This window comes from Heterodontus francisci, chromosome 18 (assembly GCF_036365525.1).
Source record: "Heterodontus francisci isolate sHetFra1 chromosome 18, sHetFra1.hap1, whole genome shotgun sequence".
NCBI lineage: Eukaryota > Metazoa > Chordata > Chondrichthyes > Heterodontiformes > Heterodontidae > Heterodontus > Heterodontus francisci.
Genome location: NC_090388.1, coordinates 5,568,973 through 5,587,450, shown reverse-complemented (window position 1 = coordinate 5,587,450; position 18,478 = coordinate 5,568,973). Strand labels below are relative to the sequence as shown.

Sequence of the window (18,478 nt, the reverse complement as noted above, 5' to 3'; positions counted from 1 at the left end):
CACAACCTCTACCACCTAGAAGGTCAAGGGCAGCTGGTGCATGGGAACACCGCCATCTTGAAGTTCCCCTCCAAGTCACACATTATCCTGACTTGGAACTATATCACTGTTCCATGACTGTCACTGGGTCAAAGTCCTGGAACTCCTTCCCTAACAGCACCACAGAAGTACCTTCAGCACACGAACTGCAGTGGTTCAAGGCAGCAGAACACCAACCTCTTAAATGCAATTAAGGATGAGCAATAAATGCTGGTTTTGCCAGCAATGCCTACATCCTGTGAATGAATCAAAAAAAAGTCAGAGCCAGATATAGTTGCTGAGGAAAGATGTGACTGTGAAAGTGAGCTTTGGTAGATACCTGATCAAACATGAGAAGTATTTCCAACATTTTCTGCTTTTATTTCAGATTTCCAGAATCTGTAGTATTTTGCTTTTGTCATAAGCGTGCAGTTCACTTCATTTTGAGTGTGCAAACACTGGACAGATACCTTCTAATTTTGCAACAGTGTAGCCATCCATTTTTACACAAGTGAAGATTTCTTTGCTAGAATACCCAAACAGCCATTACATTTGTTCAGTGATAATTCTAATCAAAATTCCTAATTGTGGAAAAACATTAAGCTCTCTTCACAAGTTCACCATTTACAGAGCAACTTTAAAAAAAAAGTATGTTATATAGAAATTAGTATCACACGGCACGCCCTTCACAAGAGCAAAAAGAAAAGGCTAGATCTACAAACAGCGGTGCTAAGTTCTGGCCAAAGCTGTATCATTACAGCCATACTATTCTGATCAGATTTATGACGAGGCTGGATGGGTTATGATTGGCTCAAAGAATGTCAAATAAATGGGCCAATCTGAAGAGTAGCCACAACTGGCACAAAATCCTCTCCAAGTTTTTAGTATAATCCCATGAAAAGCCACCATTACCAAAAATAAAGCATGACTAATCGAAAGTGCTGTGCTGGAGAGACATCCTGGGAATCTATTGATGCAAGTCAGTTTCAAGTATCTATCTAAAACAATGGCATTTTGCCAAAAAAAGGTTGACGGTGAGAAAAATTATCCTGGTAAGTGAAGTATGCTGACTTAGAGATGAAAGACAGGTATTTGCATCTGATATTTCTAATTGATATATTTAATCTCTTGCTGCCAAAGCTTTATTTTAAATCAATGACCAAAAAGTTTTAAAAAATTGTACATTTACCGACATTTCAATGGAGATCAGACATAAGTCTCTATTATTAAAGTATAAAAAAATTTTGTCCTTCAAAAATGGATTACCTTAAACATACACGGCGTGCAATAAATTTAGTTTTACCCAATTCATAAAAGTTACAACTGCCCCTTTAAAATAAAATATTTAACACCACTGTGAACTGCATTAAGACAGGCACTTAGGTATATATCTGCAATGTGTGGAGAACCAGTAATTGAAGTGAAAGATAAGGTTAGATTCAAACATTTATACTCACAGGTAGTATTTTGCCACTGTTAAAAGACACCTATTGGCTTATTCCACATAGAATTCAAAGGGCAGCAGCAGACAGACATTTTACAGCAGCTCAGCATGTCTGCCACATTCACAGGGCACAGGTGCAGCATGAACATCTCAGTTTTAATTACAAGTTTGATACAAAGTTCTAATATCATGAACGCCCTATAAACACACATGCCATCTTCCACATCTGCAGGAGTGTGGTATAATATACTGTTCTCCACAGTTACTGGAGTGCAATTGCAAATACTACATCAGCATCGATAACACCTGTTCCCTATCTGATTCAGGGCTTTGTTGCCTTTCAGTCTATGTAAAGCTATGCCACAATCATCTTATTTTACAATATGGCACAGGGAGAAAAGGTATCAGTGTTCTTTTATAGTGCAGTAGTTCAAAGATATGAATGTTTCCCCACCACCCGAACCCCACCCACAACAGCACAACATGATTTCCATGATGTTAGTATATTTTGCATGGAATGGTACTTGAACAGCTGATTTCGAAACGTCCCACCAGTTTCCTTTGCAAGTTCAGATTCTCATCATTTTATCCCACTGATGTGTGCTTGTGATTTATCGGTCTGCTTCCAGGTTAAAATGTCAATAGTCGAACGCTGATAAACCCAGGCAGTTGACAACCAACAACCAAGATCCAATCATTCCCGGTCTTCAAAAATCCTCATGTTCTGGCATTGTACATTTCAGGTACATAGCATGGTATTTAGCCAAGAATTCTGTTCCCCTTTGGTACATTCAGAGACTCTTGCTCACTTCCTTCCTTTATTCAATTCTTCACCATTTTCATTCTGTGACTAACTACAGCCAAACATTTTCTCATTCTTGCTGGTCAGATGTCTGAAGTCTACATTAAGAGCTGAAGTAGATGCTTGTTGTCATTGTTTTCTATACACTGCTTCTATCAGGAGCAACATTTGTGTACACCCGTCTTCTTGGGAAAATCTTTCGCTTTAGTGCAATTAACTGAAATAAAAACAAATAGATGACCTACTACAGCAAGCAATCTTATATCATGAAATTAATTGCTTTTTATGTGGTATTATACTGATTTACAATAATTGGTTTTCACAGCACAACTGGCTGCAAAGTATTGGCTTTCATTGCAGCAGCTTATTCGGAAGCAGAGAGTGCTGAGCGAGTGATCAGCTGGGAAGGTCAGTTTCAACTTAAACTTAAATTTCCTTTTGTTTTCGGCAGACCAGGGGGCTGCTGGGTAAGTAAAAACCTATATATTTGGGCTGTTTCTGAACCCGAGACACCACACCTGTAGTGTCTCCCACCCGCCCTCCTCCTCTAACCAAAAAAAAGGACTCGGTGGTGTGTAGATAAGGTAAGGCTTTTTCTATTTCTCTTTTTTTTTATCGTGAGATTGGTAAAAACTTGTCATTCCTTTTTCATTTATCTAAGTTAAGCTTAAGATAAAAAATGGCAGGAGATCTCAGACCCGTGTTATGCTCATCTTGCTCAATGTGGGAGCTCAGGGACACGGCTGATGTCCCTGACTCCTTCACGTGCAGGAAGTGTGTCCAGCTGCAGCTCTTGTTAGACCGCAGCTCTGGAGCAGCTCTGGAGCTGCGGATGGACTCACTTTGGAGCATCCGCGATGCTGGGGAGGTCGTGGATAGCACGTTTAGCGAATTGGTCACACCGCAGATTAGGATTGCTGAGGGAGAAAGGGAATGGGTGACCAAAAGGCAGAGAAAGAGCAGGAAGACAGTGCAGGTGTCCCTTGCGGTCATCTCCCTCCAAAACAGGTATACCGTTTTGGATACTGTTGAGGGAGATGGCTCACCAGGGGAAGGCAGCAGTAGCCAGGTTCATGGCACCGTGGCTGGCTCTGCTGTTCGGAAGGGCGGGAAAAAGAGTGGAAGGGCTATAGTCATAGGGGATTCAATTGTAAGGGGAGTAGATAGGCGGTTGTGGTCGAAAACGAGACTCCCGAATGGTATGTTGCCTCCCAGGTGCACGGGTCAGGGATGTCTCAGATCGGCTGCAGAACATTCTGAAGGGGGAGGGTGAACAGCCAGTTGTCGTTGTGCACATAGGCACCAATGATATAGGTAAAAAACGGGATGAGGTCCTACAAGCAGAATTTAGGGAGTTAGGAGCCAAGTTAAAAAGTAGGACCTCAGAGGTAGTAATCTCAGGATTGCTACCAGTGCCACGTGATAGTCAGAGTAAAAATGAAAGAATAGTCAGGATGAATGCGTGGCTTGAGAGATGGTGCAGGAGGGAGGGGTTCAGATTTTTGGGACATTGGGACCGGTTCTGGGGGAGGTGGGACTATTACAAATTGGACAGTCTACACCTGGGCCGGACTGGAACCAATGTCCTTGGGGGTGCTTTTGCTAACGCTGTTGGGGAGGGTTTAAACTAATGTGGCAGGGGGATGGGAACCAAATGAGGTCGTCAGTGGACAGTAAGGAGGTAGTAACTAAAGCCTGTAAGGAACTAAATAATGAAGTCAATGTGACTAAGGGAAAGAGTAGGAAGGGAGCAGATGATGTACGCAAAGGGACTGGTGGTCTGAGGTGCATTTGTTTTAATGCAAGAAGTGTAGTAGGTAAGGCAGATGAACTTAGGGCTTGGATTAGTACCTGGGAGTATGATGTTATTGCTGTTACTGAGACTTGGTTGAGGGAAGGGCATGATTGGCAACTAAATATCCCAGGATATCGATGCTTCAGGCGGGATAGACAGGGAGGTAAAAGGGGTGGAGGAGTTGCATTACTGGTCAAAGAGGATATCACAGCTGTGCTGAAGGAGGGCACTATGGAGGACTCGAGCAGTGAGGCAATATGGGCAGAACTCAGAAATAGGAAGGGTGCGGTAACAATGTTGGGGCTGTACTACAGGCCTCCCAACAGCGAGCGTGAGATAGAGGTACAAATATGTAAACAGATTATGGAAAGATGTAGGAGCAACAGGGTGGTGGTGATAGGAGATTTTAATTTTCCCAACATTGACTGGGATTCACTTAGTGTTCGAGGTCTAGATGGAGCAGAATTTGTAAGGAGCATCCAGGAGGGTTTTCTAGAGCAGTATGTAAATAGTCCAACTCGGGAAGGGGCCATACTGGACCTGGTGTTGGGGAATGAGCCCGGCCAGGTGGTTGAAGTTTCAGTAGGGGACTACTTTGGGAATAGTGATCACAATTCCGTAAGTTTTAGAATACTCATGGACAAAGACAAGAGTGGTCCCAAAGGAAGAGTGCTAAATTGGGGGAAAGCTAACTATACCAAAATTCGGCAGGAGCTGGGGAATGTAGATTGGGAGCAGCTGTTTGAAGGTAAATCCACATTTGATATGTGGGAGGCTTTTAAAGAGAGGTTGATTAGCGTGCAGGAGAGACATGTTCCTGTGAAAATGAGGGATAGAAATGGCAAGATTAGGGAACCATGGATGACAGGTGAAATTGTGAGACTAGCAAAGAGGAAAAAGGAAGCATACATAAGGTCTAGGAGGCTGAAGAAAGACGAAGCTTTGAAAGAATATCAGGAATGGAGGACCAATCTGAAACGAGGAATTAAGAGGGCTAAAAGGGGTCATGAAATATCTTTAGCAAACAGGGTTAAGGAAAATCCCAAAGCCTTTTATTCATATATAAGGAGCAAGAGGGTAACTAGAGAAAGGATTGGCCCACTCAAGGACAAAGGAGGAAAGTTATGCATGGAGTCAGAGAAAATGGGTGAGATTTTAAACGAGTACTTTGCATTGGTATTCACTGAGGAGAGGGACATGACGGATGTTGAGGTTAGAGACAGATGTTTGATTACTCTAGGTCAAGTCGGCATAAGGAGGGAGTAAGTGTTGGGTATTCTAAAAGGCATTAAGGTGGACAAATCCCTAGGTCCGGATGGGATCTATCCCAGGTTACTGAGGGAAGTGAGAGAGGAAATAGCTGGGGCCTTAACAGATATCTTTGCAGCATCCTTAAACACAGGTGAGGTTCCGGAGGACTGGAGAATTGCTAATGTTGTCCCCTTGTTTAAGAAGGGTAGCAGGGAGAATCCTGGTAATTATAGACCGGTGAGCCTGACGTCAGTGGTAGGGAAGCTGCTGGAGAAGATACTGAGGGATAGGATCTATTCCCATTTGGAAGAAAATGGGCTTATCAGTGATAGGCAACATGGTTTTGTGCAGGGAAGGTCATGTCTTACCAACTTAATAGAATTCTTTGAGGAAGTGACAGAGTTGATTGATGAGGGAAGGGCTGTAGATGTCATATACATGGACTTCAGTAAGGCGTTTGATAAGGTTCCCCATGGTAGGCTGATGGAGAAAGTGAAGTCGCATGGGTTCCAGGGTGTACTAGCTCGATGGATAAAGAACTGGCTGGGCAACAGGAGACAGAGAGTAGTAGTGGAAGGGAGTTTCTCAAAATGGAGACGTGTGACCAGTGGTGTTTCACAGGGATCTGTGCTGGGACCACTGTTGTTTGTGATATACATAAATGATTTGGAGGAAAGCATAGGTGGTCTGATTAGCAAGTTTGCAGACGACGCTAAGATTGGTGGAGTAGCAGATAGTGAAGGGGACTGTCAGAGAATACAGCAGAATATAGATAGATTGGAGAGAGGGGCAGAGAAATGGCAGATGGAGTTCAATCAGGGCAAATGCGAGGTGATGCATTTTGGAAGATCCAATTCAAGAGTGAACTATACAGTAAATGGAGAAGTCCTGGGGAAAATTGATGTACAGAGAGATTTGGGTGTTCAGGTCCATTGCTCCCTGAAGGTGGCAACGCAGGTCAATAGAGTGGTCAAGAAGGCATACGGCATGCTTTCCTTCATCGGACGGGGTATTGAGTACAAGAGTTGGCAGGTCATGTTACAGTTGTATAAGACTTTGGTTCGGCCACATTTGGAATACTGCGTGCAGTTCTGGTCGCCACATTACCAAAAGGATGTAGATGCTTTGGAAAGAGTGCAGAGGAGGTTCACCAGGATGTTGCCTGGTTTGGAGGGCGCTAGCTATGAAGAGAGGTTGAGTAGATTAGGATTATTTTCATTAGAAAGACAGAGGTTGAGGGGGGACCTGATTGAGGTGTACAAAATCATGAGAGGTATAGACAGGGTGGATAGCAAGAAGCTTTTTCCCCAGAGTGGGGGATTCAATTACGAGGGGTCACGAGTTCAAAGTGAGAGGGGAAAAGTTTAGGGGGGATAAGCGTGGAAAGTTCTTTACACAGAGGGTGGTGGGTGCCTGGAATGCGTTGCCAGTGGAGGTGGTAGACGCGGGCACGATAGCATCTTTTAAGATGTATCTAGACAGATACATGAATGGGCAGGAAGCAAAGAGATACAGACCCTTAGAAAATAGGCGACATGTTTAGATAGAGGATCTGGATCGGCGCAGGCTTGGAGGGCCGAAGGGCCTGTTCCTGTGCTGTAATTTTCTTTGTTCTTTGTTCTTTGATGGGATGATCAGAATAGTGGTGGACAAGTGTCATCAGGTTTTTAATTTTAATTTTCTAATTTTTCAAACCTCCAAGACAATGAAACCCAACAGTGTAAGGGAGCAAATCTGGCCTTAGGTTGAACAAATAATAAATAAGAACATAAGAAATAGGAGTCGGAGTAGGCCATTCGGCCCCTCAAGCCGAATTCAATAAGATCATGGCTGATCGGCCCCAGACCTCAACTCCTCTTTCATGCCAGCTCCTCATAACCCTCAACTCCCCGATATTTCAAAAATCCATCTACCTCCCCTCTAAATACATTCAATGATCTAGCCTCCACAACTCTCTGGGGTAGAGAATTCCAGACATTCACTAACCTCTGAGAGAAGAAATTCCTTTGCATCTCAGTTTTAAATGAGTGTCCCCTTATCCTGTAACTATGTCTCCTAGTTTGAGATTCCCCCACTAGCGGAAACATCTTCTCAACATCTATCCTGTCAAGCCCTCTCAGAATCTTGTGTGTTTCAATAAGATCACCCCTCATTCTTCTAAACTCTAATGAATAAAGGTCTAACCTGTTTAGCCTTTCTTGATAACTCAACCTCTTCATCCCAGGAATCAGCCAAGTGAATCTCTTTTGAACTGCTTCCAATGCCAGTATATCTTTTCTTAAATATGGGGACCAAAACTGTACACAGTACTCCAGATGTGGCCTCACCAACACCCTGTACAGTTGTAACAAGATTTCCCTATTTTGAAACTCCAACCCCTGAGCAATAAAGGCCAAAATTACATTTGCCTTCTTAATTACTTGCTGCACCTGCATGCTAACCTTTTGTGTTTCATGCACAAGAACACCCAGATCCCTCTGTACTACACTTTTTTGGAGCCTCTCTCCATTTAAATAATAGTCAGCCTTTTGATTCTTCCTACCAAAGTGCATGACCTCACGCTTTCCTACATTAAACACCATCTGCCAAGTTTTTGCCCACTCACTCAACCTATCTATAATCCCCTTGCAGATTCCTTATGTCCTCATCACAACATCCCACCTATTTTTGTATCATCAGCAAATTTGAATATATTACACTCTGCCCCCTCCTCCAAGTCATTAACATAGATAGTAAATAATTGAGGCCCTAAGAGTGCCCCTTGTGGCACTCCACTTGTTATGTCTTTCCAACCTGAAAAAGACCCATTAATGCCGACTTTGTCTTCTTGAGTTAACCAATCCTCAATCCATGCTAATAAATTACCCACAATACTGTGAGCTCTTATCTTGTGCAATAATCTTTTATGTGGCATCTTATTCAATACCTTCTGGAAATCCAAATACACTATATCTACTGGCTCCCCTTTATCAACTCTGCTTGTTATATCCCCAAAGAACTCCAGCAAATTTGGCAAAAATGATTTCCCTTTCACAAAACCATGTTGACTCAGTTTGATTGTGTTAAGCTCTTCTAAATGTCCTGCTATTTCTTCGTTGATAATGGACTCTAACATTTTCCCAATGACCGATGTTAGACTGACTGGCCTATAGTTTCCTGCTTTTTGTCTCCTTCCCTTCTTGAACAGGGGCGTCACATTAGCGGATTTCCAATCCGCGGGGACCCTCCCGGAGTCCAGTGAGTTCTGGAATATTTCGATCAATGCCTCCACTATCTCTGCAGCCACTACCTTTAAAACCCTTGGATGCAGGCCATCAGGTCCTGGGGATTTGCCTGCCTCATTAGTTTGTCAAATACTTTGTTACTCGTGATAGAGACTGTTACAAGATTTTTTGCAGAGAACATAAGCTTGTAAGCTTGCAGAGAACATAAAAAACTGACTGTAAAAGCTTCTATAGATATCAGAAGAGAAAAAGATTAGTGAAAACAAATGTAGGTCCCTTACAGTCAGAAATGGGGGAATTTATAATGGGGAACAAAGAAATGGCAGACCAATTAAATACATACTTTGGTTCTGTCTTCACAAAGGAGGACACAAATTACCTCCCAGAAATGTTGGGGAACATAGGGTATAGTGAGAAGGAGGAACTGTATGAAATCAATATTAGTAGGGAAATGACGTTAGGGAAATTGATGGGATTGAAGGCCGATAAATCCCCAGGGCCTGATGATCTACATCCCAGAGTACTTAACGAAATGGCCCTCGAATAGTAGGGGCATTGCTGGCCATTTTTCAAAATTCTATAGACTCTGGAACAGTTCCAACGGATTGGAGGGTAGCTAATGTAACCCCACTACTTAAAAAAGGAGGTAGAAAGAAAACAGGGAATTATAGACTGGTTAGACCGACATCAGTAGTGGGGAAAATGCTAGAGTCCATTATAAAAGATGTAATAGCAAGCACTTGGAAAACAATGACAGGATCGGACAAAGAAAACATGGATTTATGAAAGGAAAATCATGCTTGACAAATTTACTAGAATTTTTTGAGAACGTAACTAGTAGAATAGATAAGGGAGAACCAGTAGATGTGATGTATTTGGATTTTCAGAAGGCTTTCGATAAGGTCCCACATAAGAGGTTAGCGTGCAAAATTAAAGCACATGGCATTGGGGATAAGGTGGATAGAGAACTGGTTGGCAGACAGGAAACAAAGAGGAGGAATAAACGGATGGCAGGCAGTGACTAGTGGGGTACCGCAGGGATCAGTTAAAGGACCCCAGCTATTCACAATATATATTAATGATATAGATGAGGGAATTAAATGTAATATATCCAAGTTTGCAGATGACACAAAGCTGGGTGGGAATGTGAGCTATGAGGAGGATGCAGAGAAGCTCCAGTGTGATTTGGACAGGTTGAGTGAGTGGGCAAATACATGGCAGATGCAGTATAATATGGATAAATGTGAGGTTATCCACTTTGGTGGCAAAAACAAAGGCAGATTATCTAAACGGCGACAGATTGGACAAGGGGGAGGTGCAGCGAGACCTGGGTGTCCTTGTGCACCAGTCACAGAAAGCAAGCATGTAGGTGCAGCAGGCAGTTAAAAAGGGAAATGGTATGTTGGCCTTCATAGCGAGAGCATTCGAGTACAGGAGCAAGGATGTCTTGCTGCAATTATACAAGACCTTGGTGAGACCACATCTGGAGTATTGCATGTATTTTGGTCTCTTTATCTGAGGAAGGATGTTCTTGCTATGGAGGGAGTGCAGTGAAGGTTCACCAGACTGATTCCTGGGATGGCAGGACTGACATATGAAGAGAGATTGGGTCGATTAGGCTTGTATTCGCTAGAGTTTAGAAGAATGAGAGGGGATCTCATAGAAACCTACAAAATTCTAACAGGACTGGACAGGAAGGATGTTCCCGATGGCAGGGGAGTCCAGGAACAGGAGTCACAGTCTAAGGATAAGGGGTAAGCTATTTAGGACTGAGATGAGGAGAGCTTTCTTCACCCAGGTGAACCTGTGGAATTCTCTACCACGGAAAACAGTTGAGGCCAAATGATTAAATATATTCAAGAAAGAGTTAGATGTAGTTCTTAGGGCTAAAGGGATCAAGAGATACGGGGAGAAAGCGGGAACAGGCTACTGAGTTTGGATGATCAGCCATGATTGTATTGAATGGCCTACTCCTGCTTCTATTTTTCTATGTTTCTATTTTCTCAAAGTTGCATAATGATGCTACTTTTAAGGTACATGCAGGATAAACAAATGAAGAGTTAGAAATACAGAATCATAGAGATTATAGCACAGCAGGCAGCCATTTAGTCCATTATGTCTGTGCCAAATCTTTGCTAGAGCAATCCAAAACTAATCTGTCTGCCCCATGCACTTCCCATAGCCTTGTGTCTTCCTCAGTGATTCCCCAAACAGAGGGAATGGTCATTTCCTACCATCAAAACTCTTCTTCATCTTAAAAACATCTATTAAATTATTTTATCTATTAAATCTCCTCTTAGATGTCTCTGCTCCAGTGAAAATAGTCCCAGTAGCTGCAGTGAAGCGATTCCCTGAAGATCAGTTTCAATGAAAGAGTGTCAATGAAAATTCAAGCTATACACACCTGTTCAGCAAAGAAAGAAGAAACCGTGAAGATAATCAGAGTCACTAGTACACAATGTGTCCAGAACTTCAACTTGTCTCTGTAAGCTCTCCTGTAAAGAAAAGTTTCAATTCAATTGGAGCTATCTACTGCAAGTTTTAACACAGTTAGTAGGCTATGCAGCTAACTGGTGCTTGAAATTGTACCTCATGTCAGCTGGGAACACAAGTTGGACCCCAATGACATGCAGCATCTGATATCAACTGCACCGCAACAGGGAGGGAATGAGCAGTGTCCAGGTCTCTCCATAGGAGAGAAAGAGGGTAGGAATAAACTTAAGTGAAGTCACTTGTTTCAGAGCTCCTCACAGCAATTTGCAGAATCACTTAAAGCAGGCTGAGCCCCCTGACTGTGGATTGAATGTCCCCAAGGGAAACTGTGGAAGGTAAAATTGGTTTACAAACAAGCAACATAAAGTCTGGATTTTAGACCTTCATACATGTAAAGTTTGATCATAAAATCAGTTGACGTTGAGTAATTTTGATAATTTTTAGTAAGTTCCTTTTCAGTCTTATTATTAGCTATGGTTCCATCCATTACAGTGAATGGAAACATATAACTATGTCAAAAATCCTTTCAAAACTCCTGGAGTGGATTATGTTGAACGTAGCTTTAAATTTTGCATCATAAACATTTTGTAGTATATTCTCTAAATGCAGCGAATAATGCTTGATAAAGGTACACAAGTGTTTTGTTTCTCTTGCACAATTCATTTATTGTTCTGTAACTAAAACAAGGAAGTGCCCTGCTCCTCTATCTATCGAGAGGCTCTAATTCCAACTTTACACCTCTCCTTGTGAAAAGCATCTCTACTGCGTTCCTTCTCCCTAAACGGAAGGCGTCTTTGGGTGGAGTTAGAGGAAGGAAGATGGAAAGGAAGAGCCACACACAATTTGCTTGCCTCAATTGATAACATCCTTGTCTGTCTCATTGTGGGTTCAACCTTCACTCCAGGACTTGAGTAGAAAACCCAAGCTGACATTTTAGTGCTACAATGAAGGAATACTGCATTGCCAGATTGAAAGAGCACCTATCCATTAAGAAATTTTCAAAGTCAAAAACATCTTCAAGTAGGCCATTCAGCCCTTCGAGCCTGCTCCGTCATTTGATAAGATCATGGCTGCTTTGGTTGTGGTCTCAACTCCGCTTTCCTGTCTGTCCTCCATAACCCTTGACTCCCTGGTCCAACAAAAAATTAACTAATTCACCTTGAATACATTCAATGACCCAGCCTCCACGGATATCTGGGCAAGAGAATTTCACAGACTAATGACCCTCAGAGAAAACAATTCTCCTCATCTCCGTCTTAAAAGGGAGACTTCTTATTTTTAAACTGTGTCCCCTAGTTCTAGTCTCCCCCACAAGAGGAAACATCCTCCCAATATCCATTCTATCAAGTCCCCTCAAGATCTTATATGTTTCAATAAGATCACCTCTCATTCTTCTAAACTCCAACAGTTATAGGCCCAAACTGTTCAACCTTTCTTCATAGATAAGACCTTCATCCCCGGAATGAGTAGAGTGAACCTTCTCTGAACTGCTTCTAATGCAATTATATCCTTTATATTATATTCACCTAGGGGGAAAAAAACGTGTTCATCTTTAGGGCTCAACTAAGAGTAAAAATACATTTAGACACTAGACAAGAACATGGATTGACAGACTGAATTGTTCAGTGCTTCCAAATGCAGCTATATAGTGACTGTTTTCATAGTTCATCGGTGGCGATGGAGATGAAGAGCCCAGGGACTAGGCCGGGTCCGTATGCAGACAGAGCCAGTACTGGGCCTGGGGCCCGAGCTCAAGGTCAAGAAGGCTGCACTGGAAATGGAGTTCAGGTCGGAAGCGCCACAAACATGCAGCTCAGCCTGGGCGCTGCCATCTTACTAAAGGAGCCAGATCATAAGGTACTGAAGAACATCCTGGAAATACTCGGCAGGTCTGGCAGCATCTGTGGAGAGAGCAGAGTTAATGTTTCAGGTCAGTGACCTTTCATCAGAACTGGTAAAGCTTAGAAATGTGATAGCTTTTAAGCGTATAAAGCGGGGGTGGGGGAAAACAAAAAAAACAAAAGAAAGGTGTGTGACAGGACAGAGGACTGGAGAGATAAGGAGATCATGGGACAAAGGCAAAAAGATTGTGCTAATGGGGTGATGAAAGACAAAGCATTAGTGCAGGGGGAGTGTTAATGACAGAATAATGAGCAGCCTTAGCCAAAAGTACAAACATGGAGAAAAAACAGCAGGCGGCACATAGTAAAAAAAAAAGATGGAACAAAATAAAATAAAAGAAAAATAAAAAAGGGCCAGTCATGCTCTGAAATTATTGAACTCAAATGTTCAGTCCGGTAGGCTATAGTGTGCCAAATCAAAAAACGAGGTGATGTTCCTCGAGCTTGCGTTGATGTTCACTGGAACACTGCAGCAGGCCCAGGACAGAGATGTAGGCATGAGAGCGGGGAGGGACCGGAGCTGTTCTGTAAAGCAATCACCCAATTTGAGTTTGGTCTCCCCAATGTAGAGGAGACCACATTGTGAGCAGTGAATACCGTATACTAAATTGAAAGAAGTACAAGTAAATTGCTGCTTCACCTGAAAGGAGTGTTTGGAGCCTGGGATAGTGAGGAGAGAGGACATAAAAGGGCAGGTATTACACTCCTGCGATTGCGCGGGAAGGGGACAAGGTGTCGGGGTAATGGAGGAGTGGACCAGGGTGTCCCTTCGGAATGCTGACGGTGGGGGGGAGGGAAAGATGCGTTCTACACCATTAGCACACTTGCTTTGCTTTTGCCCTATGACCTCCTTGTCAGTTAATCTCTCTGGCCCTCTATCCTATCATACACCTTTCTTTTTGTTCTCTTTATCCCTCACCGTCGCTTCACTTGCTTAAAACCTATTACATTTCTACCCTTTGCCAGTTCCGATGAAAGGTCACAGACCTGAAACATTAACTCGGCTTCTCTCTCCACAGATGCTGCCACACCTGCTGAGTATGTCCAGCATTTCTGTTTTTATTTCAGATTTACAGCATCCACAGTACTTTGCTTTCATATTACCGAAGAACGTCCGCCATCTTTGTAAAAGGAAGACCTGCGCAGTGAGGCACCTCCTCCATGTCAGTAAAGGAGCTGCAGCCGTTGACAGTGACAGGAGGTTTTGGCAAGCAAGAAGAAGCCAGTGGTGGATTTTCTGTGGAAATTTCTCATCCTTGGCAGGCCAGATGGAAATCTTTGGCAGGCCGGATTCTGGCCCGTGGGCCGAATATTAGACAACCCTGCTTTACAACCAGCAAAAGAGACTTTTGACTGGTTTGCTGTACTGGATTTGAAACAAGGTTCCAGGGGTAATAGGACTCACCCTTACACACAAGGATTATTTAAAGAAACCTTTATAAATTTCAGCAGCATTGCACATCTACAGGGCTCGAGATCTTTCTTTAGCAGTAGTCTAATGCTAAGTAGGGTAGGTAGCTCAGGGGCTCTGGATGTGCATGAGATTAGAGGCATTTACATGGGAAGTAAGGTGCTGGGATACCAGTGACTCAGCTGGTCAAAAGTATGGGAGCTGGAGAGAATAACAGGGGATAAACAAGGGCACTTCCCAAAGATTAAAATAATTCAAGCATTTGGTTGGGAATAATAGCTCCTCTTAAAACGCAAGGCAACCAATTCCAATTACAAATGAAGAACATACAAAGCAATTTGTATTTAACACAGTTAAGACTGCCAAAGAAGAATTCACTGTAATTGTCTCCAGAGTACCCAGACTGCATCAAACGCAAAGAAAAATTGTGTTCAAATGTAAACAAATTTACTGATTATATTACAAGTGTCAAATTTATTGACAGTAGATAACTAACAAGCAGTTTGAGTTATAAAACAGTTAATTTACAAACTCTACTTTCCCCAGGATCCCATCCATATGAAAATTATATCAGAGTACAATTGGGATTTTCACAATTCACAATAATCCTAGTCTCAAATCAGTGTTCCCTGACAATTCAGCTGGAGTCACCTAACTCATGCCTTCTGTTTCTAATTTTTTAAAAATGTACTTAATTTTATCCCTTTCTACCAATATTTATCTGACCTTGTGCAAGTCCCTCATGCAACACTCTCACTAAGAACATGCTCATAGAAATAAACTGCCGCTGAATTACAACTTGGCTATATTTTTCAAAAAAATAAAGGATTTGTTGTCTATTCAACAGGCACACGGGATTCTGACCGAGGTAGGAAGGAGAGAAAATGCATTCTGGTAGGATAACCTCGCCTTATCATGTGAAAAGCATCACGTTTGATTGTCTTCTAAATCACCATCCTTTGATGGGAATGCCTTCCCCAAGATCAAGAGCATGTCAAGAGGGAAGGAGACAGATTGGAATTCATGCCATACTTTGAACCAATTTCTGTGCTCTTACTTGAAATGTGTGTATCGATTTCTTGGTCGAGGGTTAGCAGCTAAATACATTCTTAATTATATGTGCTACCATGATTCTTTGCTTTGAAATGATGATAGTTGCAATCATAAACCATCTGCCATATAAACAGGTAGCATGTTTTGACACCAATAAATCACGCCCTGTGACAGACTAATAAAGCACAACATATTTTATAATTAAAATTACCACTTTATGAGCTTTCACATTACATTACCCTGGAACGGTATATAAATAGCAGTTATTTAATCGACTGTAATTAAAGACTTAAAAATGGTAAGTGTAAATAAGCCAGCAGCTCTAATCTACAGGAGCAGACTGAACAGTTTCCACTAGTCAGATGAAGAGTTAGGATTTTTTTCTTTTAAACACAGGGGGAATGCGAGGTCATGGAATGGCCTATCAGAACAATGGCGGAAGAACTATCCATAATAGGTTTTAAAAGGGGAATGGATAAATATTTGAGAAACAAAAATTTAAAAGAATATAGGAAAACTAAATGGAAATATGATTAAATGTATAACTCTTTCAGAGAACCTGGACAGGTGTGATGGACCAAACATCCTTTTTCAAGGCTATAAAATGAACTAATCTATCATATATAGCTCAAAGGCTCTGTTCAAATTATTAATCAATTTAGGATTGGTTACATTTCTTTTAATGCTTCAGTCAAGCTGTCATTCAAGGCGCTCTGCGGTATATTCCCAAAATCCCAAATGTAATAAGATTCAGATTAATTTTCAAATTCTGCCCTCAAGTCTGAAAATATACTGGATGATATCTTGCAGTTTGGGGGTTTTGAGTTTTGGGGGGTTCAGTTTTGAGACAGAGAAATAGCTAAGGTTGTAAATTAAGAATTGTACTCCCAGAGAAATGAATCAGTTCAATTTTGCTTTTTTTCCCCACATTCCCTACATTTTCTCACTGATTATTATTGACAAAAAGGTGGTTTAAGGAAGATAACATAAGAGAACATATTTTCAAGCAATATTCATCCTCCATTACCAATTATATATCTATAGGCCCAGATTTTGTGTTAATTATAATGGTAAGGCTGTCAACACTCACCATTATTAAATCAGACAGAAATTTCCAGACCATGCTCATGTGCAGTTAAACATGGAAATCTGGAAATTGCGTCTGAGTTACCCTGCTCCTCGGCTGCGCTATAACAGAGCCTTGCTGAGACACTCAGCATTGAAAGACATCAATCAGCGTTATTGAGGTATTTGCCCCCAGTTAACCATTCAACATGGCAGCAAAAGGTAGGGCTTGTGCATTCAGATGTAAGTGGTTTTTTAATGGTGTGATAAGTGATATTTACTGCTAAACAACCTCTCTGGTCCTGAAAAGTTAATTTTACAATTGTGGAGTCTCATTCCTGCGGAAGTTAATTAGTGTTGAAGATTTTCTTTTAAATTACTTTTTCTGTCTTTTATCTCACTCTCTTGATCCCATCTTTCGTTTCCAATCTTTATTTTGCTTTCTGTACATCACTGAAATCTAATTTTACTTCATGGTTTATACCCTGCATAGCTCATTGAGGATTCTTCAATCTGATTGACTGAATAGCAAACCGTATCTTTCCCTGATCATAGACACCACAGATCCCCCTGAACAGTATGCTGTGCAGGATCAGATGCCAGATTTGAACAAGTCTTCGCTCAAAAGCCTGCAATCACCATTCCTTTCACGGCTGACTGCAAAATCTGGACCACGGTGTTTTCAAAAAGACTACAGCATAGTTTCCTGGATTCCTAAGACTCCAGTGCAGTTCTCAGGCTGGTCTAAAGTTGCATCTGCACATTTTCCTCTGAAGCTGCACAAGAACCTGGCGTTGTCACCTAGCTGGGAGGAAACCTAAACAACTGATACTTTGATAAAAGTATGCGAATATTCTGGACAGAATATTAATTTCCTATAAAATAGGGAAGCATATCGAATAACAAGTGGCCTCCAAGGCTTACTACCACCTTCAAATAAGGGCTTAAAGCTTCACTTACCATTCCCGAAGCTCATGCATATGAAGAAATCTGTTGCGGTACTCTCTTGGTAGTTCAAACTGGGATGGTACTGGGAACAATGACTCATAGAAATCGCGAAGCACTGCCTTCACTGTGGCTCCATCCTTATGATTATGGTCAATGTTGTCATTTAAGCAAACAAATTTCCTGCAAGAACACGGAGTAACATATTTATAACAATCGTCAAACATTGATCTTTAAATACTTGAAAACTCAGGGAACTACATCAGGTGGTATTCAGAGTTGATTATTTTAAACTTATTTATCAAATCTACCAAAGATTTAAGGCCTAGACTTTGTGGTCAGCGGTGAAGCATGGGCATTTGTTGCTGATGGAGAGAGCTGCACTGTGAGATCAAGCATAATCTCCGTGGCAAGAATTTTAACTCTCTTGACATGCAATTGTTTGTAGAGTGGTTTAATGGTGATTTCCAGTGTTGAGCTGCAGTAATGCCATCAAGCAATCCAATCACATTAAAAGATTCTCACAGACAGGAAATGAAAAGCAGAAATAACCAAATCACTTAAAAAAATTTAAAGAGTGGAATAAAAATTGGGGTATACAGAGGTTAAGGTAAAAGTTGAAAAATCATGAACAAGCATTTTTTTAACTAACTTAAAAAATCTAGTAATTAATCATATGGAGACATTTAACAACATTCCAAAAATATAAAATTATTTTTTTTCAGGGCCAGATCACCTTTAAAAACCCAGCTACCCCTCATTGAACAAGACTTAACTTTTTATGGGGTTTCCAACAGTGATATGCGACCAGAAAAGAGGAAGTTCTTGTCCGACCAATTGAGTTAGCTAATTACCAATTCTACAGGGGATGGTCCACAGTGCAAGGTGTAGCAGAGCAGTGAATGACAGATCGCAGTGTCAGTATTTCTGTGTGAATCTGCACTTGCACTAAATCCTGAAGTTGCAGTCAAATTCAGTTCATCATCAAAAACCCCACAAATTCTGGGCCAATATATTGTGAACCATGCTGTCTGTTACAAAGAACAAAGAACAGTACAGCAGAGGAACAGGCCATT

The 18,478-nt window shown here is 41.6% G+C and overlaps 1 protein-coding gene across 5 annotated transcripts in view; it reads right to left on the bottom strand.

Moving 5' to 3' along the window:
* Nucleotides 1-362: 362 nt before the first annotated feature.
* gnptab (N-acetylglucosamine-1-phosphate transferase subunits alpha and beta) overlaps nucleotides 363-18,478 on the bottom strand; it is a 159,110-nt gene continuing 140,994 nt past the window's right edge. For all 5 annotated transcript variants that reach the window (XM_068050151.1, XM_068050153.1, XM_068050154.1 and 2 more), the window contains 3 exons: nucleotides 17,418-17,585; nucleotides 10,939-11,029; nucleotides 363-2,481 (listed from right to left, as the gene is read on the bottom strand). In XM_068050151.1, the coding sequence (XP_067906252.1) occupies nucleotides 2,404-2,481; nucleotides 10,939-11,029; nucleotides 17,418-17,585 (337 nt within the window). In that variant the 3' untranslated portion in view covers nucleotides 363-2,403. The remainder of the gene's footprint in view (nucleotides 2,482-10,938; nucleotides 11,030-17,417; nucleotides 17,586-18,478) is intronic.